The sequence below is a fragment of the Saccopteryx leptura genome, chromosome X, assembly GCF_036850995.1.
Source record: "Saccopteryx leptura isolate mSacLep1 chromosome X, mSacLep1_pri_phased_curated, whole genome shotgun sequence".
Taxonomy (NCBI): domain Eukaryota; kingdom Metazoa; phylum Chordata; class Mammalia; order Chiroptera; family Emballonuridae; genus Saccopteryx; species Saccopteryx leptura.
In genome coordinates, this window is record NC_089516.1 from 136,559,079 (window position 1) to 136,585,971 (window position 26,893).

General features: G+C 37.4%; 1 protein-coding gene and 1 long non-coding RNA gene across 6 annotated transcripts in view; both read right to left on the minus strand.

Moving 5' to 3' along the window:
- Positions 1–1,964: 1,964 nt before the first annotated feature.
- LOC136385610 (uncharacterized) lies at positions 1,965–3,268 on the minus strand. Its single transcript, XR_010747851.1, has 2 exons — positions 2,530–3,268; positions 1,965–2,488 (listed from the first exon to the last, which is right to left on the minus strand). It is a non-coding gene; the product is annotated as an uncharacterized lncRNA (long non-coding RNA).
- A 121-nt stretch (positions 3,269–3,389) lies between these two features.
- ATP11C (ATPase phospholipid transporting 11C) overlaps positions 3,390–26,893 on the minus strand; it is a 227,772-nt gene continuing 204,268 nt past the window's right edge. For 3 of the 5 annotated variants that reach the window (XM_066356440.1, XM_066356436.1, XM_066356438.1), the window contains 6 exons: positions 23,623–23,758; positions 21,194–21,259; positions 18,415–18,518; positions 15,212–15,365; positions 7,359–7,463; positions 3,390–4,909 (listed from right to left, as the gene is read on the minus strand). In XM_066356440.1, the coding sequence (XP_066212537.1) occupies positions 7,362–7,463; positions 15,212–15,365; positions 18,415–18,518; positions 21,194–21,259; positions 23,623–23,758 (562 nt within the window). In that variant the 3' untranslated portion in view covers positions 3,390–4,909; positions 7,359–7,361. The remainder of the gene's footprint in view (positions 4,910–7,358; positions 7,464–15,211; positions 15,366–18,414; positions 18,519–21,193; positions 21,260–23,622; positions 23,759–26,893) is intronic. The other 2 variants (XM_066356439.1, XM_066356437.1) reach the window with 2 other exon arrangements.

The window sequence follows — 26,893 nt, forward strand, 5'->3', positions numbered from 1 at the left end:
ATATCATAGTCAAACTTTACCAATAATCCTACTAATGTCCCATTTCTGGTTCAGAATCCAACTGAGGATCATACGCTATACTTAGTTATGTCTTTTTTGCTTCCTTTATGTGGGTATTCCTTTGTTTTTTAGAATCTTGATAATTTTGAAGATTATAAGCGAGTGATTATGTAGAATATCCCTCAACTTGGGTCTTGATGCTGTTATGGTTGATATCCAGGTTTTGCATTAACACTGTGATGCTTTGTTTATTCACGCTACGGGGGGTGTACAATAATGGGAATACTGTTCTGGTGAAGAATACCTGAGTTAAAAACTGTGACCTTGGTTTATGACTCAGCTTCCTTATCTGTCAAATGAATACCTGTTAATACCCATTTCATCGTGTTGTTGGGATTATTAAAGGAGTGAATATATTTAGGTCATTACAACAGTGCTTGGCTGTATGTGTTCGCTAATATAAATTGGAATTTTAGTGACTTTACTAGTAGGAAATACGGCCTTGCAAACTGGTAAAGAGGTCAAAGCAGCAGCAGGCATTTTAGCCATGAGCATCCTTTGCCCCTCCCCATCCAAACAGCCAGGGCCAAAGATTTGCCACTGGCAGGAAATCTGGCCCAGCAAGAGGTGAAGTGCTCCTTTAAGCCAGAGACCTGCACCAAGCACTAGCTCCTAAGGCCCATGACGTGAGGACCTGCTTGGTCCACACAGCAGTATTTCTTCAGCATAACGGGTCCATGTGCCAGGAACTGAGCCCATGTTTCCTTTGCCTATCAGTTGCTGGGAAATATGTGTCAAAAGCAATTTTTAAAATGTCGTGAAATAATTAAGACCCCTTTTTCCCTGACAACTGTTCCAAGAACTCAGCCCTTCAAGCTTCATTAGTATGCACCCAGCACTTCAGCCACAGACACATTCACTAAATAACCATAGTGATAACCTCAGCCTCTAACCTTTGCACATGATTTGTGTTGAAGAGGCCAAGATGCTCAAGATCCTCACAATACTTATTTTACTGACCAATCCTAGGCAGACTTGCAATGAGGCCGCTCTCCACAAGAAAGCCTAAATAGACTAATTTTAAGAAGGTAGAATCTAAGATACGTCTATGAAAATTTGATAAATGACAACTATTCATTTAAAAAGTCAAAGCAATAAAAAACCTTTAATGTAAAAATAATGATGCTTTCACCTAAATAGTAAATGAAAATTTTACAAGGCAGCTTTGATCTTTTACCTCATTTGATCACCCCTCATTCCCAGGTGAGGAGAGAGAGGACTGAAATCCAGGAAATGCTTTAAGTGGCAAAAGTAAAATTCTAACGCAGGTTTCACCTCTAAATACAGCATATTTCCCACGGAACAAAAATAAAAGGGCCACAAAAAGAGACTGAAGTGCAAATATGTAATGCATCCAGCTACAGTGGAGAAACTTTAGTTTCTTAGCAGAGATCAGGGTTTTTCAAAAGGGACTTTCACAAGGAAAGAAGCGGGGGAGAGGAGATGAGTGGGGGTGGGGAGAAGTAGGGGAGAGGTGAACACACAAAGTTTGGACCAAGTCTCAAGCTATTGTAGAATCCCTGCATCTCTGTCTACTTAAGAATCAAATGATTTCAATGGAATGGACATACAGATCCTACATCATACCACCTTCAGTGCATGGGCAGTAGCAAGCACACGGACAAGCACACAATAGACTTTCAACATCTGATATTTGGCTGGACTTTTATCTATGCAATAGCAAGATACAGTCTTACTCAATAGTCTTGCTAATATCATAACCTCCATAAATTAGATACTGCCCTAAAATGCCAGTTTGAATGCATATATAAATGATCGTACATTTGTGACTTCTACATGCAAAGAGGAAATTAGAAACTTATTTCCCATCACCAAACTGCTTCCATATTGTTTTTATGTCAAACTGAGATCTTTCCCTGCAAAAAAGGCTAGAATATCAATCATATCATAGCAAAGTTTATTGATTACATCAAACAAAATTTCTGTAATGAAAAAGGCAACTTTCATTCATAAAAGATGACATTCACATTCAGTATAGAAAGCAACAGAGATGTAAAAATTGCTTAAAAGTGAAAAATTTCATATTGCAGTACCATTTGCAAGCTGAAAAATGATTTTAACATTTGCATAAAATCTGCATATATATATATATATATATATATATATATATATATATATACACACACACACACTGTACATTATTTAAAAACCCCATCCCATCACTAAAGTATTATGAATTTTGCAAATTTATGCTTACATTTATACTGTTGCTGGTGTAAATGTGGTAGGTATAGAATTTATTTTTTTAGTTTAGTAGTTAATATTCTCAAACAATAAACAACAGTTGTGACATTACAAGGACATTTTGACAGTTCAAAATTATTTAAATGATGTAATATGATCCTAGCATTATATTTTCTCCTTCTCTGTCACAAAATAAGGTGGTTAGATTATAGTGCTGGGCACACTGGATGGCTTACTTCAAGTTAGTTCATCTGTTAACCCCACACTAGCCACTTACTTCAAGTTAGTTCATCTGTTAACCCCACACTAGCCACTTATTAGCTCATTTATAAAATGTTTTTCAAAAAAGAAACATCATGGCCATGGTGAATTTGAACTGCAGTGTATAATGTGTAGCTGAGACAAGAGTTTAAGTCTCCCCGACTCATCTGTTATATTTTTACTACCATAAATATTCTTCTGATTATGTCACATCTCCAAGGTTCTGCATTAAATAAGCACCTTCATCCATTGTGGCTCTCTCACTTATATGCACAGTCCCTATAGTTCTTACAAAAAACAACATACAATAACAATACAGCAATGACTATAAAAACAAGAACAACAACAAATCATCAAAAGCTTTCCTGGATTTGACTTTTTAGCTCTTTGGAATAGACAAATAACGTATAGACTGTTTTCAGCAGACTGCCTCAAATACAGGCTATTAGAACACAGCCTAGGCCCTGGCCGACTGGCTCAGTGGTAGAGCGTCGGCCTGGCATGTGGGGGACCCGGGTTCGATTCCCAGTCAGGGCAGATAGGGGAAGCGCCCATTTGCTTCTCCACCCTCCCCCTCCTTCCTCTCTGTCTCTCTCTTCCCCTCCCGCAGCCAAGGCTCCATTGGAGCAAAGATGGCCCGGGCGCTGGAGTGGCTCTGGTCACGACAGGGCGACGCCCCGGAGGGGCAGAGCATCGCCCCCTGGTGGGCAGAGCGTTGCCCCTGGTGGGCGTGCCGGGTGGATTCTGGTCGGGCGCATGCGGGAGTCTGTCTGATTGTCTCTCCCCGTTTCCAGCTTCAGAAAAATAAAAAAAAAAAAAAAAAAAAAAGAACACAGCCTACTTACGTAAGGTGTCATTATGAATGACACCAAACAAAATACTCAAATAATACTGATGAATGAGAACAAATGAAATAATGAAAATGGGTCAGTAATGGTGGGAAGGTTGTGATAAGTGAAATTTTGACCTTTTGGAATTTAAGAAAGATCATACCTAAATATTAACACAAAATACATATGGAAAAATTAAATGTGCCATATGGACTATATAAATATATTACTATAGATTGAACCCAATGCCTTTTCAAAAAGGTACAATATTAACACTAACAATAGTACAGGCAAGCCATAAAGAGAAACAAAAATGGAAACTGCTATGAAAATATTTTTTAAAAGATTATTTCAATCTAGTAGTCAAATATGGTTATTTATATCCAAAAAACGTTCAGTTTTACATGTGATAAAGACATTTCACATTTCCTTTTAGGTTTTAAGTGAACTTATTAGGCTAAAAATTCCTTCTAGTCCAGTAAGTCAAAGAGTTTACCAAGTTGAATCTCACGGTTGAGAGACCCATTACCCTGCCAAGTTTGCAAAGAAAGACATTTATGTTCAGAGTTTTGGCTCTACAGGCTGAAAAACTGCCTTGGATGGATCCTTCCCTCCCAAAATGGCAAGTAAAAAAAAAAGTGCTGCGTATATGCACAAATGTAGCCTCTTTCAAATAAAAACTGTTAAGTCTGAAAGAAGCTATTTTTACTGCCTCTACAAGGTTACAAAAGACTGATGTCCAGAATACCCTTTAATTTTATGTAACTATAGTTTTGCCCGCCTTACCTCAGATCCCAGTAAAACTAATATGGGAAAACTCTGTTATATTTTAACTATTTTGAGGGGCTACTAAGTGATTTGAAATGTTTTCAAATCTTAATAGCTACATACTCAATAAGTGGGGTTCATTTAGAAGAACAAAAATATAATAAAATAAATTTTTTTGATTCTCACAAAAACACCCAGGACTAACATTATTTTCACATAAGTGCTCAGGTATTTTTATCAATATAAAATTAGCATGTGGGTGAACAGAGAATATTAACAATTCTATATGATACATTGATATTTAGTCTTCCTGTATTTTCAAATATTCCTTTCATGTGTTGAAAAAATAATTTAAGATTATCAGTCAGCAGGAACAAGAAATGTGATCCAAATAGATGATTTCTTCCACCAGGCAAAAAAAGAAATTATTAGCAAAATCTATTCATTCCCATTGCATGACTTCTATTTTAATTAAATCCATTCACAAAATTAATGGGTTAAAAGAGCACCCATATGGTAGTTATGCTAGTCTATCTAATGCTAGAAATTCTAAATATTCTTCCTTTCAACTTCCATAGAATTCGTAACTTAGAGCTTATGACAGTCATTTGGTATTTTAATGGACATTTATTCTGAACCTCAGACATAAGAGAGTGGTTTGTTGCATATCGAGTATCCCGAGATGATAACTTTTTTTGTAGTTGTGTCTTCATGCTGTCCTTTTAGCTGTAACCACTGTCAATATGCTTGTAGGACAATAACATAGGCAGTTCAAGATTCTGATTCTGAAAAATTTAAAATATACAAAGTTAAAGGTTTATTTTAATAATAATGTGAAACTATCTGCATAGCATTTTCAAAAATAAGTCAGGTAATAAATTTTGTTATGAGAGTAAAGCAACTATATTATCTTAACCAAGTGCCAAGTTTTATTCACATGCAGGGAAAAAGAAAGTGACACAATAAGCCATTTTTAATCATGTCATTTATTAGTTGAGTAAGATTCAGACTTGCTTTTTGCTTTTGAATTGCTCCAGGGTTCTCCTGATAGTTGTTACCAGCAGGACTACTGACCACAGCAGAGGCTTACTTCACCAAGATCCCTTTCTCTCGCCTGTGAGCTCCTTACAAACAGGGACATTTTATTTATCTTTCTATCTTCAGCACCTAGCACAGTGTCTGGCTCATAGCAGATGCTCAGGACATGCTGAATGAATGAATCAGTTAATTTACTTTTTGGCAGATTGTGACCTAACGGTCAACTGACTCTTCTGATTTTCTTATTCACTGTTTTTTTTAGAAAACAAAGAAAGTTCCCTAAAAATTTGTAGATTCTTTTCTATCCTCTAAATATTATCAAATGCTATGATCAGGATGGAGTATAATAGGCCAATGAATTGCTGACTGTAAATCAAATATGTTGAAAAGCAGAAGTCTTATGTCACAGGAGGGATCCTAATTGATTCTCCAGTCTAAAATCCAACATTTTGTAAAACTTGATTGATGGAAGGCTTTAAAGGGCAATGCTATTTCTTCCCATGGTTGGACTAGAAGTACTACAGTGTACATTCCATTCCTTTTTATGTTCCATATTCTCATATTATTTTTCAGATAGCAGGATCATGGTGACTAATGAAAATAAGATTGTCGTTCACATTAGGAACTTGTAAAAGGTGTCACACAGTTCCATTATCAATCTAGGGACAAACTCAGTGGAACTAAACTAATTGCCAAATATTTCCCTTGGAGGAGAAATAATGCCATAATAATATATATTCCTAGAAGAAATAAGTACATTAAAATAAAACAATTGTTAAAAAAAACCCCACCACTTCCCCAGTTCTATATTGGAATTGTAGAAATTAAGGCCCTGGAGAGGCCAAAAGCAGTAGCGGTGTCTGCTACCCAGCCTATTTCCCCAAACCACAGATCAAGCTGAAGAAAGCAATCCAGGGGGATACAAAATGAACTGAAAACAGAATAGCTCAAATGCATCACACAACAGCTTAGGACAAGGCTATCTGGGACAAAGGTTCAAAGAAGGATACTGGAAAGCAGATACATCAATGAGGGAAAATGTAAGCAGGTGAGTTCTTCAAAATAGGGGAGAGGGTAGGAGATGCTGACATAGGCAAAATTAGTTGCCTTTCAACATTACATAGAAGATGAAGATCATGATGAACTGTAGTAGCCAGAGAACCAAAGGAATCAATCCATTAGTTTAATATTTATTCTCTGCTGAAGAGTGGGTCTATGAGGTGGGCTCACAATTGTTAGCTTCAAAATGAACTGGGCTGTGATTTCTTTCATTATAATCAATAATTTTTATGTGTGCATGAAAGACAGCCCTGCCCTAAGCTGTACAAAGTTGTTTCCAAGCTGATAAGCTTGTAAATCTCAGTCATGAATTCCTCTAAATTCTCATAAATGGATAAAAGACCTAAAAAGGTCTGAGGTCCCTGTAGTAGGAAACAGAATACACACGGAGGAGAAATTCTGAGTTCAAGGATTCCTCCGAAATATTTTTTTGGGGTAAAAGAAAGACTATGTTATAAAATGACTTACTCACTTTTGGAAAATTTATTATGAAGCACTGTATTTAATTAGGCTAGTACCCCCCTGAATGGCTAGGAAAGATTTTTACCTCTGAAAGTTGAAACATTTAATTTGAATAAAACTTGACATTAAAAACGATTAGAATAGACTGGCTCGTTAATATATATTTGGGTATCAGACATTTACAAGGACGTTAAGTTTAAACCTGCAAACACAGAGACACAGTACATGGAGATACAAACACACTGAATTATTTTCACATAACTCCCAAAAGAACATGCAATGCTAAACTGACTTGATATTATACAGATGCAATTTTGGAATATTTATTTTCAATTTTCCAAATGACATTTTAAAATCAAAATTATATTTCTTGATCAGTAATAATGAACATTTTCACATGATGGCACTGCCATGACTACTCTCCCCTTACAAATTATGGTATTACCTTTTAGCTCTGGAAAATGCCTAAAATTGTATTTGGGGGGGTGGCTAACAAATTTAAAATACATATTCCCCCATATTCCAAGTAATGCATCTTTATATTTTTTTGCAAAGAATAGTATAAAGTTCACCACACCAACAGCAGAAACAAATTTAGAGAGTGATATTTTCATTTTTTTTCTTTATAATGCTGTTAATCTTTTTCTTTAAGCCAGCCCACTTAATACTAGGTACCTGTTACAATATATTAGATTCATCTGAGAATGTTCGTAAAAGAAGAGGTCTGACTGAAGGTCTGGTGGATAATGAGTCAGATGCCTTTTTACAGCTCAGATTTCTCTGTAATAGTGAGGTAAAGAAACTTAAAAGATCTGAAGATTAGTTAACCTACCTGGTGATAAAAATGTAGAAGAAAAAAATCATTTTCTATAGATTATTCTTCTGGCCAAAAGTACAAATGATTACACCATATAGCAAATGCATAACATTTAAACGAATACATTTTAAGACCTAAGAAAGTCTCTAACTTGAATTCATGGTAGAAGTATACAGACATTAGTAGTAAGTTCCAGACTTGGGTTTTTGAAATGACACTGGTAGATTTGATGGTAGATGAGTCAAAATATAGTTTGACTAGTAAACCATTTTGGTGGACACCTCTGTGTGACAGTTCTGTCAGTGCTTTGAACACAGAGAAATTTGTGCAAAATATTCCTTTCTCGATGAACAGATTAGATTTAACATGCTGTGGCTTCCATTGCATACCAGGAATGAACGGGACCAGAGATTTACTGTCCAAGTTTTTGAAAATAATTTCCTCTCCAGTGTGACAATTAGAGAAGATGAACAAAGTAAAGGAAAATGAGAAAACAGTCTTAAGAATCAACAGAAGATATATAAATGAATCCAAAGTAATTTTTCGTTCTTTCATAAAGAGTGAGAAAATGGTGTCAAGCATATAAGAATGCAAGCAAGTTGGTACATTAAGAAAGAAAATCACCTTATTCACTCCAAGAGAAACTGTGATTGCTGGAAGTTTGAGAAAGCATGAAGATAGTAGATGTTCCTGAGGAAGGGAGGCATTTCTTTACCTTGTTCACAATTGCAAAAAAGGTGGAAAATTGTAGAAAAAAGAGAAATGCAGAAACCGAAAAAAGAAAAAAAAGAGTAAATATTCTCTGAAATGTAAGACATTTAAGAAGAAACCTTGAGAATTTGAAGGTGAAATGACATATTAGTTTTGAAGACATTAATTTCTCAAGTAAAAGTAGAGTTAGAGTTAGGAATGGTCTATTATATATGCAAACTACTATTTCTCTGTATATTAATTTAAAATTATTTTGTTAATGGAAAAACTGACAATTTTGAGTGAAATAATTTTAAAATATGTTTCTCGTCTAAATAAGGCTTATCTCTAATCATTAACTCATTAAGCTACATTGTTAAAAATCCATTGGTCATGACCAGGTTCATTACTGATACACTGTGAAGTCACTATCTCCCCTGTCCAACTTCACAAATACAATATGAAGAAACGGACTTCCCTTAAGCAGCTGCAGGTTAAAAACCTAAACCAAACTAACACAATGGGAAAACATTTGGTGAAACCATACTTTAGTCCCATTTACCTCTTGACCAGTGCTTAACTACCTTTATTCTAACATAATTTGATGGGTTTCCTCCCTCCTCTTTTCCTTCAGAGACCTCTTTAAAAGGGTAGGTTAAAGAGCTATAAATGTTTCCTATAAAACACCCAGAAAAAGAAAGCATTGGTAAAGTTTAATCAGAAAACCTAAATGGTTATATTTTAACTTTCTTATTCTGTGCCTAAAATTATATAGTAATTTATAGACTTGGTTTTGGCATTGCCCAAGAAAAACAGAAGATGAGTAATCAACTATGGGGTTAAGTTTAACAATGCTGCTAATTACTCATATCATCTAATTAGTGACTAATGAAATGAGGAATAAAAAAAAACCAGTTAAAGTAACATATATATCCCACAGAGTCTTACAAACAAATTTTAAAGGCAAATACTTTGGTTGTTTCATGTTTTAACATTACTACATTTTCCTGTTCATATTTTACCTTAAAGAAAGTTGGTGACATGTTAACATGTAAATTACAAACTGATAAAGCAGGAGAAATATTTAGTTTATAAAAAAAATAAAAATCACTTTGTCTTCTATTTTATGGGCAAAAACCTCACAAGATTAACATGACACCAAGTCCCCCAATCCTGTGTTTAATATACAAGCCTATCTACAACTGTAATGACAAGCACACTTTGGTGTGCTCAAAACCTTGTCTCTAACCATCAAAGTCAAAATTATTTCTATTAAGCGTACAATTTTAGGGGTTTATAGATTAGGTTACTTTATAAAGGAAGAAAAAAAAAGAAATATGAAAGCACAGAAGGCAGTAGAGAGCATGGAAAGAGTATTCTAAAGCAATAAAAAGTTAATAAAGCTAGCAACTGGTGGGGGAAAGAGGTAAGGATGGGAGATAATGAGCTACAACAGTATAAAATTTTCACATTCCTTCGCAGTCACTAGAGCAGTGGTTTTCAGCCATCAGTCTGCAGATATTTCTTGCTGGTCTGCGAAAGAGTTAACAACAATCCTGATGTTGCATGAACATTAGAGTCTATAATCATTGAGACTATAATGTTCATGCAACATCAGGATAGTTTATTCTTTCCTGAACTGGCATAAAATTTCTGGTGGACCACTTCTGGTCCGCGGAGCTGTGATGGAAAAATACTGATCTAGAGAGCTTTTGACAGCACCTCAGGCAGCAGTGTGTCCAAGAGACCATTGCACAAAGGCCCACTTCAAGAGCCACAATGTTGGAATTCAACATTATTTTTGTCTAATCCAGTTCACAGGGCTATTATCCTCAGAACCAATGGCTGTATGTGACTGTCAGTATTTCAATAGTAATCAGGATTGTCACCATTGACATTATAAGGATGAATTGCATTTTCCCAAAATCTTCACAGTGCTTTTTCTGGGAATTCAGTTCAGACAACTGACATTCTTCCTTTTCTGTCTTCCAGAGTTCCCTACGTGATAGAGTCTCTTCCTGTTAGGCATCGCTGTGCTGCTGGGTCCCTTCCCATTGGGTTAGTGTCTCTATGTTTAGTGGGCTAAGGCAAGCCTCTGTTTTGACTATGGTGTTTTACCTGTGAAAACTTATATGATAACGTATACAATCTCTCCATTGAAAATGGGAAGTGGTATTTACTACTTGGCCAGAAAGTGAATAGATATATTTCACTGATTGAGAGATAGTCCAACAACTGTGCTCAGAGAGGCACACAACATTTTGAAATATCCAAAATCATAAACTATAACTTTTCTTTGAAGAGTTATCTGGCTGCTCTACTGTTAGTGATTAATGGTAGTTTCAGCATACACTGTCAACAGTATGGCGGTGCAACTTTGTCAATTTATAAGCTACAGAATAGCCCTAAGATCCTTAATAATAGAATTTTAGCTCCAAAATTAGGCATATTGCTGAAAACATAGCTGAGGAATATATAGCTTAATTGCACCCTTAAGTTTAATGACTGAGGGAAGCTATTTCTGAAGATAGCTATAATGAAAGTACATTGTAATTGAAAAAGTAGAAACCGCCCTGGCCGGTTGGCTCAGTGGTAGAGCGTCGGCCTGGCGTGCAGAAGTCCCGGGTTTGATTCCCGGCCAGGGCACACAGGAGAAGCGCCCATCTGCTTCTCCACCCCTCCCCTTCTCCTTCCTCTCTGTCTCTCTCTTCCCCTCCCGCAGCCGAGGCTCCAATGGAGCAAAAATGGCCCGGGCGCTGGGGATGGCTCCTTAGCCTCTGCCCCAGGCGCTAGAGTGGCTCTGGTCGCAGCCGAGCGACGCCCCGGAGGGGCAGAGCATCACCCCCTGGTGGGCAGAGTGTCGCCCCCTGGTGGGCGGGCCGGGTGGATCCCGGTCGGGCGCATGCGGGAGTCTGTCTGTCTCTCCCCGTTTCCAGCTTCGGAAAAATACAAAAAAAAAAAAAAAGTAGAAACCAAAAAGAAAAAAAAATTGTATTTTTCAATTATAGTTGGTGTACAATATTATGTTAGTTTTAGATATACTACCCAGTGATAATACATTTATATAACTTATGAACTGATCACTCCGATAAGTCTACTACCCATCTGACACCATAGAGTTATTACATATTATTGACTATATTCCCTATGGTGTATTTCACATCCCATGACAATTCTCTAACTACCAACTTGTATTTAATACCTTCATCTTTCTGAAGATAGCAGAATTCTTTATAATGCTACTGCCATGACAGGACTTGGATGTGGAAGAGGCCACCATACCAGTATTTTTACTGGGAGGCTTCAGGAGGTAATGACTTAGATACTGAAATAACTCAGTTGTCTTAAAACAAGCCATATCATTGAGTCTATTATTCTGATTTATAGCATATAAATCCCCTTTATAATTTAACTAGATTGACACTCCTGATGAGCTGTGGCCTCATCTGATTCATCTATTGCTGAATTACTAATACCTAGTATAATAGCTGACAGGTAGTGGACTCTCAGGAAATGTATGATGAATTGAATGGGAAGTCACCAGAAGGCTGCTTCTGTAACTGTTCATGTAAATGGCTTAACTTCTTTCTCAAAGGCCACAGAGACATTTTCACTACCCAGTGTTAAGTTCCCTTCTCAAAGAGGCTGCCAAGACCCACATGATAACACTAGGAGCCTACTTGCCATAGGTATTTCTGGCAGTGTGTACAAAGTATCCAAGATGTTTCCTGCTTGGTGGTCAGGGGGTCTTCTACTTCTAGGTAGAGACACATCCTTTATCCCATTAATAGCCTGTCAGGTATGAGGCCAATTTAGTATAAAAATATAAAAGATTTTTTAAAACTAAGCTAATGCCTTAGCAAGGGATACTGAACAAAGCAGGAAGTCACTCAGGATGTCAGACTGTTAGTCATTAAAATATTCTTTCTCCTCTGCCTTAGAAGTGGCCTCTGCCTTTTTGATATAGGCAAACAGGGTCTTATGTAAAACCCTTGTGAGAAAATACAAGAGTAAAATAATGCATATGAATGCATAATGGCAGCACTGCTGAGTGCCCACAATGTTCTATTTTATCTGCATCTCTCAAAATCACAGAATCTGAAAAACCATTTAGCCTTTCAGACACTGGATGTAAAGACAGATGTTCATCATTAGGTGGTTCAATATGTTTATTGGTTCATTGAGGACAGGAACAAATGAATGAATGATTGAATGAATGAAGGTGATTATGGAAATTTTCCTTGCTGTTCTTTTTTTTTTTTTTTAATTTTTTTTTTTAGTTTATTCATTTTTAGAGAGAAGAGAGAGAGGAGAGAGAGAGACTGGGGGGAGGAGCTGGAAGCATCAACTTCCATATGTGCCTTGACCAGGCAAGCCCAGGGTTTCGAACCGGCGACCTCAGCATTTCCAGGTCGATGCTTTATCCACTGCGTCACCACAGGTCAGGCTTCCTTGCTGTTCTAGCACATTATCATGCCAAGTGATAGCACAGACACTGGAACTCTTTCTGTCATTATGCATTAGCCATGGCAAACAAATTTCATGCTGAAACCCTGGCAACATTCTATGCTTGCTGTCTAAAAAGGGCTGCAGTCCCAGAATTGCATGCTTTCAACAGGAGTTAGGAATGTTCTAGTCTTTATCTATGACTACTTTGTAGCATCCTTCCATTTAATAGCCATTTAATTTATATCAAAGTCACTTCCTGCCAGTATTTACTTTTTCTTATGTCTGTTAGTAGCTCTTATCATTTAAGTAACTATTTTTTTTAAAGAAAGGGCCTATAAAAGAGTATAAAATACACTTGAATGTTTTGATTTCTGAGATTTTTGTATGATCTTTGGAGGGGTATGCAACATAATCAAATGGAAAATAATCTGGAGAGGTTTTTTCTGAACATGTGTACCCTGACTTATCAATGTCACCCCATTAAAATTAATTAATTAATAAAATACACTTCAATGTTTTGATTTCTGAGATTTTTAGATCATCTTTAGATAGAGGGTGAAGCTGGATGTGAGTCATTTTTTGGTATGAGTTCTATTACCTCAAGTAAGAAAAACATTGGCAATGGCCAACTGGCTCAGCAGTAGAGCATCGGCCTGGTTTGTGGAAGACTGAGGTTTGATTTCCTATCAGGGCACACAGGAGAAGTGACCATCTGCTTCTCCAACCCTCCCCCTTTTCTCTCTCTCTCTTCCTCTCCTGCAGCCATGGCTCAAATGGTTCAAGCAAGTTGGCTCTGGGTGCTGAGAATGGCTCCATGGCCTTGCCTTAGGCGCTAAAATAACTCAGTTGCTGAGCAAAGGAGCAATGGCCCCAGATGGATAGAGCATTGGCCCCACACAGGGGCTGCCGGGTGGATCCCCTCCCGGCCTCTCACTTAAAAAAAATTAAAAGCATTCAAAAATGTATTCCTAAATAAGGAGAATGGAAGAACACCTCAGAGATCCTTCCTAGACAAATTATCTAGAATAACAAGGCACCAAACCATTTCTTACTGGGACATTTTTATTGTTTTTATGCAAATTGCCACTTGAACCATTCTTGGAGGAACCTGTTATATCAATCTGTTTTACCCCCGTTCAACTAATATTAACGTATAATTGGACAAGTAAACGTCATTTTCCTATCCTAAGACTAAACACCAGGCTAGAAAGAGTTTAATTGGGGTTCTACTTGAAACATTAAAGAGTCGAAGGCAGTCTTAGTTAGGTTAACGTCATTGTGTTCAGTTCTACCCAGAAGGCATGCAGAAGCAGGGAATTAAGGTTAGTTCTGACCACTTCTAAGTACACAGACTGGCCTTCTATACTAAGAATCAATGTGGCTATGCCACTGATAGTTGATTGCTTTTGATTGGAGTCAAATACTGACTTATATCAATTATGCTTCCCTTTTATATATCTATATATAGTGAGAATATCACTGAAGATAGTCTCACTGTAATTATTTTAGTGCCCTGTGTCTGTAGGACAACCACTGGATTCTATCAATCCAATATCCTCCCCCCCAAAAAAAAAATCAGACAAAACAGTATTGCAGCTAAACTGGTTGGTAAATTTGATCAAATAGGCCACATAGCTTATTCCTGAAAATGTTGCCTTGAAGGGGCTACAAGATCTAATTGCTACTGTCAATATGATAAGAACGAGGTTCTGTTTGGCAAAATGAGCTACTGTTGGAAGGAATGACATATTTAATTAACATATTTGTGAAATTTTGCCAGAAGTTTCCCCCCAGGTAAATCTACCCCTTTCACTTTAAAGACTTTATATATATATAAAGTTATATAAAGTTTGTGGAAGACTGGTTTGTGGAAGACTGAGGTTTGATTTATATATATATTCAAAAGATACCAGACAAAGCAAGGCCAAGCAATTAGGCTAACAGAGGGTAATAACTTCTTCCCAAAAAACTTTTACCATTTAAGCAGCAACAATAAAAACACACTTATAAAACAATCTTTAATTTTTACAAGTGTGTTCAGAAGGTTAAGGATGTAGAAACCACATCCAGGGAATTTTCTTTGGTTCAATTATACTGCTGGGCAGACAGAGCAAGAAGCAACTCAGAGATTAAGCAGCACTATAATTAAAGGAAAGGGAAAAGTATAAGAGGCAAATTGGGATCATCAACTGAAAACATATCTGCCAACAACCCACAAGGAATTACTTCTAATATTAAAGTTGAAATGTTGGTGTGGATATTCCTGGGGTGAAAATTCTAGGCTAAAAAAAAATTTTTTTTCCATTTAAAATTCCATATGGAGCATACCTGATACTCTATATGGATTGCTAAAGGTCACACAGAACACTGCTAAGGAATCTACTTACCACCTGTATTGGATAACAAAGCTTTTACTATAGTTTTTATGCAGAAGAGGAAATTAAGTGATGAACCTGTAAGGAGGGGTTTAACATGCTGTAACTAATGCAGTTCTCTAAATAAAACTTTTATTCCATGGCAGACATTGAAGTCCCTTCCAAAACTTGGGTTGTAATATAAACTTAGTTCTTACCCTGGCACTTCTTCTTGTTACATTCTTTAATACTATCAGGAGAATCTCAGGGAAAAGGCTGATAAATATTAGAAGAACTATGGCCAGCCACGTAGATATAGAAGACAGCATTTGAGCAAATACAAAATACATTCTCTGTTGTTTGAGAAAAGACCTAGAATGAAAAGAAAATACATAATGGGGAAAAAAAGTCAGTTCCTGTCATATCAAACAGAAGTGTAAATGAAATTACCTTTTGTATTTAAAAGAAATTTTCCTAATTCATATTAGTAAAAATATTTTTAGAACGTTTCAAAATGAGTAAATAGATTTTATCAAATGCTTGAAAAGAAGTGATAATAATAAAAAAAACATAATAAAACACACTTGTCTTTAAAAGAATCAAGCAAACAAATTTAAAGCTGTCAACTGGAAAATATTTATGTTAGAAATTGCTGGAGCTACAAAGATATGCAATAAAAATGATGGTTTTTTGCTAACTAGTATTTTATTTTCTCAACATTTTTATTAAATGTATATATGTTCTATATTCAAAATTTAAAATAAATTTTTATAACCTTCCCAAATCCCTATGTAAACACAAAAAGAACTGTAGAGTATATCTTTTCCAAATGGGAGGAACTCTACTATTCTCATCCACCAATAATATTGAGGACTAGTGTGTGCCAAATAGGCTGACAGACAGTAGAATACTGCTAATAGGATATTAAAACCTGGAGTTCAGAAATCCAGGAACACCCTTCATTCTGATGCTGGATTTCATTCCCAGTAATGCAATGAATTATCAGAGGGTCACTGAGAACCACCACCAGGTTATCTTCCCCTGCCTGGGCTGAACCATAGAGTGGATATTCAAGGTCGGGATTCACATCAGACTATCTTCGGATTAGGAGCCCTATACACATTACTGGTTGGACCCTTTTATTAGATCACACACAGTGCTCGCTGAAGATAAAACTGGGTTCTCAATGAAAAACTGATTTTGCACTCTTATGCTACATGATAAAATCAAGCTTGTGGCCCTACATACATAAGGACCAGACTGAAGAATAAAAAGTGAACAGAACAGTGAAGTAGGGAAACGTATAAGGTTTGGGCTAAACAGACTTTCTAGGGTCCCTACCATACAGAAAAAACTTCTTTAGATCATTACCCCCACTCTAGTTTTGAAAAATCACCCTAATTTTCTAGGCAGCTCACAGGGTCTTCCTTTACATAGCACCCCCAATACTCCGTGGTTAATATCTCCAGATTTTTTTTTACCCCGATGTCATCTGTGGACCTTTAGGGGAGCAGTAAAAAAGATAAGATGGTATTACTGGATTGAGTCGGGGGCTCAGAAATCATCCTCTCAGTGCCCATTCCCCAAAAGGAGTGTGTTACAATGCCCCGAGACTGAACATGTCCAAAGATATTAGCTGCAACCAGGATTTAGCTCAAGTTTCACATGGTCTCGAGTCACATTTTGCTGGTTGCTTTATAGTATAAATTTTATACTCATGTAGTAGCTCAACTCAGTTCTACTTAAGGACAACATTATAGGCAACAAAAAAGATTCATATTTCATATTTAGTAAGTATCTGTAATGAACTGAAACAGCTATGATGTCTTACTCACTTAAAGGATTTATTTGAATCAATAAGGAATAGTCTCTGGTAAAAGTCAAGAGTCACAAAGCAGTTTGCTAGACATTTTATTCTTATGGAAATTTTGTATAATTAGTACATGTGCTGATTATACAGATTCACTGAGAGAATTATGGCGTTGTGGCAGAACTACAATTGCATATTATGTTTGGTTAAGCAACATTGATTCATTTGTATATTATTAAAGAAAATAGAGATGTTCTTCAGCTCCACTGCTCCAATAATTGCCTATATAGGTGCCAAATATATAATATAATCACACTTTTTGGAAAATTATTTCCTTATGTTCTTCATATTTTTATTACTTAAGGCTTTTATTTTAAAAAGCTTTTCAAAATAGTAAAAGTTTCTTCTAATTAAACTTAAGGGACACAAATATGGTCCTTACATCTCTGTGATAACATACAATGTTTTGTATGTATGACTTTGCTGAAACCAGTAAAAATAGGTACTCCTGGAATCTTCCTCTAGCCATGCTCTTTGCTGCTGGCATCCTTATCGAGGAAGTAATTGATTAATGAAAACAACTGTGATGTTTAAGAAAACACAGTTGGCCCTCTCTGTTTGTGGTTTCGCATATACAGACTGAACCAAATATAGATGGAAACCATTATTTTTGATATGTGTTTGGAAATCCACAGTTGTGGAGGGCCTACTGTATTCATTGTTTTATGTCATCTTATACGTATAAGGGATTTGGGCATCTATAAATTTCGGTATCCATTGGGGTCCTGGAATAAATTCCCAGTGGATACCAAGGGATAACTGTAGTTTTAAGATTTTTTGTGAGTCAAAAGATTGGGTGTGATTTTTTTTTACTGTGTGACACAGGGAGTGGGGTATTTGGATTATGAGTAAGGAAAAGAGATGAAAATCTAACTTAGTCTTCTTGAGACAGGGGTACAATCTATGTCTTTGTATCACAGAGTACCTTGCATAAAATGGATCCTAAATATACACTATTAAACCAAAATGAACTGGGTGAACTTTAAGGCCAAGCTGTAAATTCTGCCTTTACCCCCCCCCCCTCACAAACGAGATGATTTTAAAGATGTAACTCTCTGGAGTATTAAGTGGTATATATTCTATAACTTGAGTATATCTGTAGTGTCGTGAATGAGAGCTACATAGCATAAGCAGAGAATAAGGCCCAAATAGAAAATGTATATATTTATCAGCCACTATATTATGTAGAAACTTTACAGAATGAGTTATTTCCCTATAAGTCACATGGGAAGTCATGCTAGAAACTAGAAAGTAGAAATTCTAGTTTTACTTCACAGAGAGATGTTTACCCACTTTTAAGTTGGAAGATTTGGATAGGGGCTACCAGAAGGGAGGTTTTTTTAGTAACTCATGCAGTCTATATACTTGTGTTTGAAATATCCCTGAAATTTGTAGTGTTATTGGCTAGAAGAGACTTCTACCCCTCTGACATCGAAGACTTGCCATCTTATATAATCAAAACTTTAAAGTATAATGTTCACATATACAATGTATACATACATACACCTATTTTGTTATTTACATATTACTCACACATATAGAGCTGCTTACCAAATAATTCCTCCCCAGAAGAATGAGAAAAATACATAAAAGGCTAAAGAACCCCAAATCACAAAGTGATTTATCCATGTCCAAAAACGAGTATCCAAGGCAAGCTGAAAAGATACAACACAAGAGTTTTCAGGATGGGTACAAATTGCACCAGGATATAATACACTATAATAGGTAATAACTTGTATACAATATGATACCTATGGGAGGACCTAGCTTGGGCCAGGCTTCAGGAAGAGAATGAAGCTAAAATGAGAACAGAGTCCAGGTTTTTCAAAGAGCTAGGGTATGAAAGATCTGAGGTCTTCCCTAAGTCCTGTAGACCTGTGTTTTTCAATGGCCATAGACCATACCGGTCCATGGACTGATGGTTGAGAAACACTGCTCTAGAATACGGATGTGGAGATGTGATCAAGCAAGTAGTCAGTAAGTATGGGGTTACAAATGTCTCAGTAGCAAAGTAAAGGAAAAGAATGAGGCAATGATTACATCTAGGTAGTGGCGGCTAGGGATGGCAAAAGGAGAAGGCCTAAGCTGCTGGAGGCAGGCATATTGGAAAGCAGGAGGAGAGGGAAGAGATAGCTAGGAATGGTAAACAAACTACAGTCTTGATAGCTCAAACAAAGGAAACGAGTTCTATACACTTGTATCATGTAGCAATGGACTGTGTGCCTTTCAATTGTGAAACCCTTATATATACACTTAAATTAATAACATTTTCAGTTGCCTTAGATTTTAATCCCTTCATATTTTTGCCAGGGCTGGTTGTTTCTATAGATTGTGGAACCTGGATTTTCAAATGCAATCTAAAGACAAGAATGTATGGTCTGGTTCGCTTGCTTAGAATTTCTGGGCCAGGTGAATTAATATCCAGGGTATTTAAATATTGAAGAGGAGGTGGTATCTCAGTTTTGATACTTGCTGTGACACCATGGTCCTTAGCTCTCTGTTACAGTTTCTCACTCATAAACAGGATATTGATAACATTGTTAATGTAGCCTAGTCTTGAATTGTCGTCCTCTCTCTGGGCTGCTAGGGAAAATGTCACAACAACATTCATCCAAAGAAGAGGGACTGGATGTCTTTGAAGGGACTCATGAAAGATGTCATAGTATGGCCAGTTTAAACTATGAAGGGCAGTTGGAAGCCCTGGGGCCATACACAAAGTGGGGGGTATGGGCAGGCTTCCATTTCAAATCATGACACTGTGAAACACAGTAATAAATAATAACTAGCATTTACTATACTGAGCACATTCGATGTACTAGACTCCGCTCTAAATGCTTTATAAGTATTATTAATTGACTTCTCATATAAACATTCATTAAGAGATGTAAGTACTAATTTATTTCCATTTCATAAAATAGAACATGGAGGTACTGAGAAATAGGTCACCAGCCCACGGTTACATCCTGCTAGCAAGTAGTCAAACTGAGATGAGTTATAACATTTTGGTAGTCTTAAAATATTACTGAAATAGTAGATGCAAACATGTTCTTTTGTATATAGGCAATTAATCAGGAATAACATTTAGAGGGAAAATGATTAGAACTCTATTGTTAATTATACTTCTGAATTCTAGCTCTGACCACTTGGCTTACTGAAATCCATTTAAAGGTGCTCATTCTTGGGCCCCAAGTGAGGTATTTATTAGTGGGGCAATCAAAAAGTTCGATTATTCTCTCAAATATAAGAGAGCCTCAAATCATGAGCTTCAAGGGTAGCATTTATCAAGGCTTCAGAGCCTTTATTACACGTGCCAGTGATTTTTGCCAAAGCTACCTTTCTTGTATGTTACCTGCTGTATTATTTTTATGCATTTGATCACTAATGTAGGTAAATTTCAGTGATTAATACATTATATAAAATCTCATCATGGCCCTGGCTGGTTGGCTCAGCGATAGAGCATTGGCCTGCCGTGCGGGGGACCCGGGTTCGATTCCCGGCCAGGGCACATAGGAGAAGCGCCCATTTGCTTCTCCACCCCTGCCCTCCTTCCTCTCTGTCTCTCTCTTCCCCTCCCGCAGCCAAGGCTCCATTGGAGCAAAGATGGCCCCGGGTGCTGGGGATGGCTCCTTGGCCTCTGCCCCAGGCGCTAGAGTGGCTCTGGTCGCAGCAGAGCGACGCCCCAGAGGGGCAGAGCATCGCCCCCTGGTGGGCAGAGCGTCGCCCCTAGTGGGCATGCCGGGTGGATCCTGGTCCGGCGCATGCGAGAGTCTGTCTGACTGTCTCTCCCCGTTTCCAGCTTCAGAAAAATACAAAAAAAAAAAAAAAAAAATCTCATCACTACCAAGCTATTCTGCATACAAATTTTGCTGAACTGTCTCAAGCACCCAAATTCATTTAAGACCTGGAGTTCTTGATAAATATATAACTTTAAAACATATTAAAGTTTTTAGACAAATATATAACTTTAAAAAATATTAAAGTACTCAACATGGTAACACACATAAACACACAGTCATAGTCTGATTATATACCACTTACACTTATAAGATCTTGAAAATAGCTGGAAAGAAGGAACAGATTGCTGACATATGTATGGTGCATGAATTTAAAAAAAATAAAGAAGATAGACAATACACAGTAAACAAATTGAATCACAAATAGTATACAAATGCTTAAATCTCTAATAACAAATGTATTTTAGAAAGCATTCAAGGTTGGATGACAATCATAATAAAAATAAAGATTAAAAGACCAAAACAACATATTAGTATAAGACCAGAAAGTATTTAAAAAATGGTATTAAATATATTTAAATAAATAAAAATCTAACCTTCAGAGTTACAGTGAATACCAACACTGTAAAAACAATGGTTCCAAAAGTCCAGTTTCCATATACCTGAAAAAAATTAATAATTACATGTACCAAATATATACAAGCCTGCTTAAAAAAATAAAAGCCAAGTTTTATCTTGTGTATAATGGCAAAAATAAAAATGTATGAATTCTTTGGGGAATATCAGGTCAAAATACCAAGCCAAAATGCTGAATTTTATAGTGATCTTAAATTTTCTTGGTCAGGTACATCACCATTTGTGGTTCGTAGCATTTGTTTCCATGCAACATCAAACAAGAACACTGGTATAATAAAGGCAGAAACAAACCCTATTCCACTAACAGTAATGTTCATCAAAACAAGTAATTTCATGGCTCATGTCTCTAAGGAGATTGATATGGGCTTTTCCTATGTATAAAACTAAAGCTCTGAAATAAAGACTAATTTGCATACAAGTGGACTCACAATTTTAAAAACAGAGTCTATCTTTTGGCTGTAAATAATAGAGCTGTCAGCAAGTGCACATCAAAGAAAAGCAGATACCATGTATAAATCCAAATGATGGCAATGAATGGCACATATGCTTACCAAATGCTGTCAAGATCTGAATGCATAACATTAAAACAGAAAATGAAATGTAAAAGGTTTTCAAAATATAATAACAAAAATTTAAGGTTAATATAAGCAAAAAAGTTGATCAAATCATACATGGGGTGTTATATTTTAGTGCTAATAGCAGTTCTTATGCTTACTATAACTTTAGCTAACATCTAGGATGGTAACATGTAGAGTAAAATCTAATCAATCGGGACATCATGAACTGAACATGGGTGATGAGTGGACTAAAGGTGTGTTGAGGCTTCCCATGCAGCATGTGAAGAATTTACCGAGCAAATGAACCATGTCAATAGGACTGCAGGAGAGTATCCACCTGCTTTGTAGTAAACTGGGTTTGTTTGTTTTTTTGTATTTTTCTGAAGTTAGAAGCAGGGAGACAGACAGACAGACTCCCGCATGCGCCCGACAGGGATCCACCCGGCACGCCCACCAGGGGGTGATGCTCTGCCCATCCGGGGCGTCGCTCTGTCATAATCAGAGCCATTCTAGCGCCTGAGGCAGAGGCCATGGAGCTGTCCTCAGTGCCCGAGCCAACTTTGCTCCAGTGGAGCCTTGGCTGCGGGAGGGGAAGAGAGAGACAGAGAGGAAGGAGAGGGGGAGGGGTGGAGAAGCAGATAGGCACTTATCCTGTGTGCCCTGTGTGGGAATTGAGCCTGGGACATCCACACGCTGGGCTGATACTCTACCACTGAGCCAACCGGCCACGGCTGTAGTAAACTTTTTAAAGTTACAGAATTAGTCTTACAACTAAAGATTTAAGAAATTATAAAATCTAATTTCTTCTTATTGATGTGCAAAGCTGACTTGGAAAGCTGAAGTGACTTGCTCGAGTACATGCAGAGAGATTAAGTAGTGCATGCTTCTTGGCAAGTGCTATATGTACTTACTCTAAAGTACTAGATCTGTATTTCCTCAAAAGTTACTTGGTGATTAATAATTTTAATGGATTCCTACTAAACTGACTTGTGTCAGTCCAAATTAGAGAGGTTTTGACTGTAGTTACCTAATTTAAAGTATTATGCAAATACACTAAGCCTATCACTTCCTTAACAGATACTATCTAGGTTCCAGACATAGTCATTGTATTTAGTAAATTCTTAGATCCCTAGGTTTGCTACATATTATTAATATAAAGAATGAATGATGATAAAAGACGAAGCCCAGAAATATAATAGCAAACATAGTGAAAGCAACATGCAAGGTGGTGGGCTTGATTTTCTACTGTGTGGATAATGGGAAGACCTCACGCCATTAACAACTCTCTGCTACAGCACAGCTAGGGAGAGATCATCCCAATGCAGGCGCTAACCTATGTAGTTGCTTCCTTGAAAGCTAATGGCAGGACCAGTATAGCTTTTCTGGAAAACACTATGCTGCCAAGTGAAAAGGAGGAAGAGAAGGGAATTCCAAAGATATGGCAGATATCCCTTGAAATCCAAGCATGGAAGGCCACTATGAATAAAATCTAAGAGGTCCAGACTTTGCTTCTAAATCAGGAAAAGCCTTGCTCACATCAAAGTGCTGTCATCTGAAGTCACAAGAATTCAGTTCATCCAATAAAAATTACAGTGAAGTAAAGCTTCCAGAAAGTTTGCACATAAGTTCTCTAGCTAATAATGCACATAGGAAGTCATTTTGTACTTCAATATTTCTATTTTTCTAAAGAAGTTGTGTGAACTAAATACTGTACCTTTAAAAAATTTGCAAAATATTATAGCTAGAACACATATGAGAGGACCAGTGCTTATGGGGGGGGGGGAGATAAGCCATACTTATAATACCAAAAGAGTAATATGATTTATTTTTACCTTAGCATTTTCATCTAGGGATGAAGTCTGAAAAAGAAAATATGTTCCAAAGAAGAACACTGTCCCTTCAAATGTAGCCAGAAATGTCCAATATAAGAAGGGGCCCAACTGTAACATGGCATTGCCAGAAATTTTCCTATTGAAAAATGGGAAAAAATACAGGTTAATTAATTTTTGTAGTGTATTTAAAGATACCATGAGCCTGACCCATGGTGGCAGTGGATAAAGTGTTGGCCTGGAATGCTGAGGTTGCAGGTTTGAAACCCCTGGCTTGCCAAGTTAAGGTACATAGGAGAAGCAACTCTGAATTGATGCTTCCTGCTCCTTCCCCCACCTTTTTCTCTCTCTCCCTCTCCTCTCTAAATATCAATAAATAAAAATATGGTGAAGTGCCAAAAGTGCATATGGGGTCTGGCCCTGTTATAATGAAAGAAGAAAATTGGGTTATATGTGCGTGTGTGTGTGTGTGTGTGTGTGTGTGTGTGTGTGTGTGTGTGGTCCATTTTTATCCACATAAAAACCACATGAGATAGGTATTCTTTTCACTACTATCTATAAATAATAAGGACACTCAAATAGGTGTACTTTGATGCACATTGGAAACACCTGGGGATCTTTGACTACACTGATGCCTGGCTCCCAACCTCATTCTGATTTAAATGGCATGAAGCTAACCTGGGCATCAGAATATTTTTAAAGCTCCCCAGGTGAGTCTGCTGTGGTGTGAAGGTTGGGAGCTACCACTGCTGGGGCAAACCGAGGTCACTCAGATAGTAAGGGACAGAGCTAGAATGCGATCCTAAATTTACTTGACTTCAAATCATATGCTCTCAACCAAGCTACTTTTGCTTTCCAACTAAAATTGTTAAAATATTTCTTTTAATCAAGATTTCTTCCTAGAAATTTAACTTTTTTTTGTCTTGGGATCCCCTCTATATTTTTTTCAATTAAGTCAAATAACATGTTTGAAGCTGTACAGTCATGCTTTGAAAAATGGAGGGTAAGCAGATCAAAAGTTTCAAATCTGTCAAAACTAGCACAATCTTCTCAGTACAAGTCAGAATATTAAATAAGGCTATGAATTCTAATGGAGCAGAGCTACAGATACAAGATAGTTTTATGTATAGAATTTCTTTGGACTGTACTATTCTATTTCAAATTACTCTTAACTCTTATCAAAAGGTATCTAATCACTCAAAATTACACACCAGTCGTCAACACTATTGGGATGTATGGAATAAGAAACAGCTTTGTAATGTAAATGCAACCGATCCTTCAGCTGGTATTGAGTATTGTGTGATTTCCTGAAAATGTGGCAAAGACATAGCTTTTACTTACTAAGCTTTCCAGGTACCTGAAGATAACTGAAAATTCAGGGAATGCATAAAGCAATGTACTGCTGTTTGCCTCAGACAAACCACAGAAGGATAGAGGTAGACACTTCCCAGAAACAAGTTCTTCCCACAGCCAATAAGTCGAATTCCCAAGCTAACTGGGAGGCAAAGGGGAGGCACCCCCCTGAAGATCCTTGCAGGAACTGCCTTCTCTGCAAGTTAAAATACACACTGTGGGAAAATGGACCCGGGAGTCATCATTGGTTGGGTTATAGGTGAGACTTTCTTGGTGAAGTCAGATAAATTATGAAGTTGTTAGAAACAGAATATGGCAGTCAAGATGCAGGAGAACATGAGAGAAAATACAGATCTGGGGAGCAGTTGACCTGCAGCAGCCCCATCTGGTGTAGGAGGACCTTTGTTCTTGTCTTTTAAAGCTGTGCAAGAAACAAGCCATGCCTCTTTCCTCTATAAAAGAACTAGTTTACTTTTTAAAATTTCTCTTACAAATATAAAAATATCCAAATATGTTTTTCTTGATCCATATCAAAATGTGTGGGAAATGCCTAAATCACGAAGTCCCTGGAGGTGAAATCTATAATATGCTACACAAGTGAAGGAGAGCCACATTAAAAAAGGGGGGGCAAGGTTTCATATTTATGAAAGTAATGGAATAATCTAACCATGACAGGCTGAGAGCAGTGTCTCATCAGAGCAGGCAAGAAGGAAAACCGAATTTTGGGCTGGGCAACAGGTATGCCACAGCTTTCATTTCTGCTTCAGATGAGGCAGTTACATTCTCTATGCAAAATCATTTCATAGTTTCTGACCAACACTGCTATTCAGTCAGTAAAACTTTGTGGAAACCCTTACATAATTGGTATTCAACAGTTATTTTCAGATATTCAACATTCTTAATGTATGAAAGTGGTCACACAACCCTGAAGTTTAGTGGAGGAGGATGCTAGAATAAGATTATAGTGATAACTACCTGTTGGTAAAATAGCTGTGTTAGGCTTGCTTGCTTGTACTTTACATGATTAGTGCATAAGCACGTAGCAGGCTATGGGAGATATCCTTTGGGGTGGATCACAGATGGAGGATTGTTTGCCTGCCACTGTGAGGGGCAGTTTTCCTGTTTGTTTGCCTGCTCCCATGAGAAGTGGTTTTCCCCTGTCTGTTTGCTTGCCTGCAGTTGTGAGAATCTAATGGGGATGGCCCAACACTTTCTGGCTGCACAGTTCCTCTACTATCTGCCCGAATCCAGTGTGAACCTCCTGGCCTCGGCTACTGGCATTACAGTACCATTTACTGAAAACTTCCTATGTGCCAGGCATAGTTCTTTCATGCATAGTCAATCATTTAATCCTCATAAAACCATTGTGGCTTAGGTACTATTGTAAACCAGATTTTACTGAAGATGAAATCGAGGCACATCTCAGTCAATAATCTGGGCAAGGTCACTCAGGTAATGAGAGGCAGAGCCAGAACTGGAACTCAGGCAATGAGTTTGAGTTCCTGCTAGGACTGAACTGGAGGGATTCTGCTCATTGCTGCCCAAACCCTGCTTTAACAAGAGCAATGGCACTACTGGGCTTTACTTTAGTTGTTGTCCAAAGACAGAATACACTGTTGGCTCAGTGTTTTAAAATCAGCAGCCTTCTGGTAAGAGTACAGAGCTGGTCATCAGGAAGACTGAACTCTGATCTTGGTCTGTCCCCTACTTATACCCTGTGTCCTAATATAAGTTATTTCTGGGTTCTGGTTTCTCTTTTGTAAAATTGAAAGCATGGGATATGATGCTCTGTAAGATTTCCACCAAGGTTTCATGATTCCCCTGTAGATCTGAATATTTCTTTGCAACAAATACAGGGAAAAGCCCTGGCCGGTTGGCTCAGCAGTAGAGCGTCGGCCTGGCGTGCGGGGGACCCGGGTTC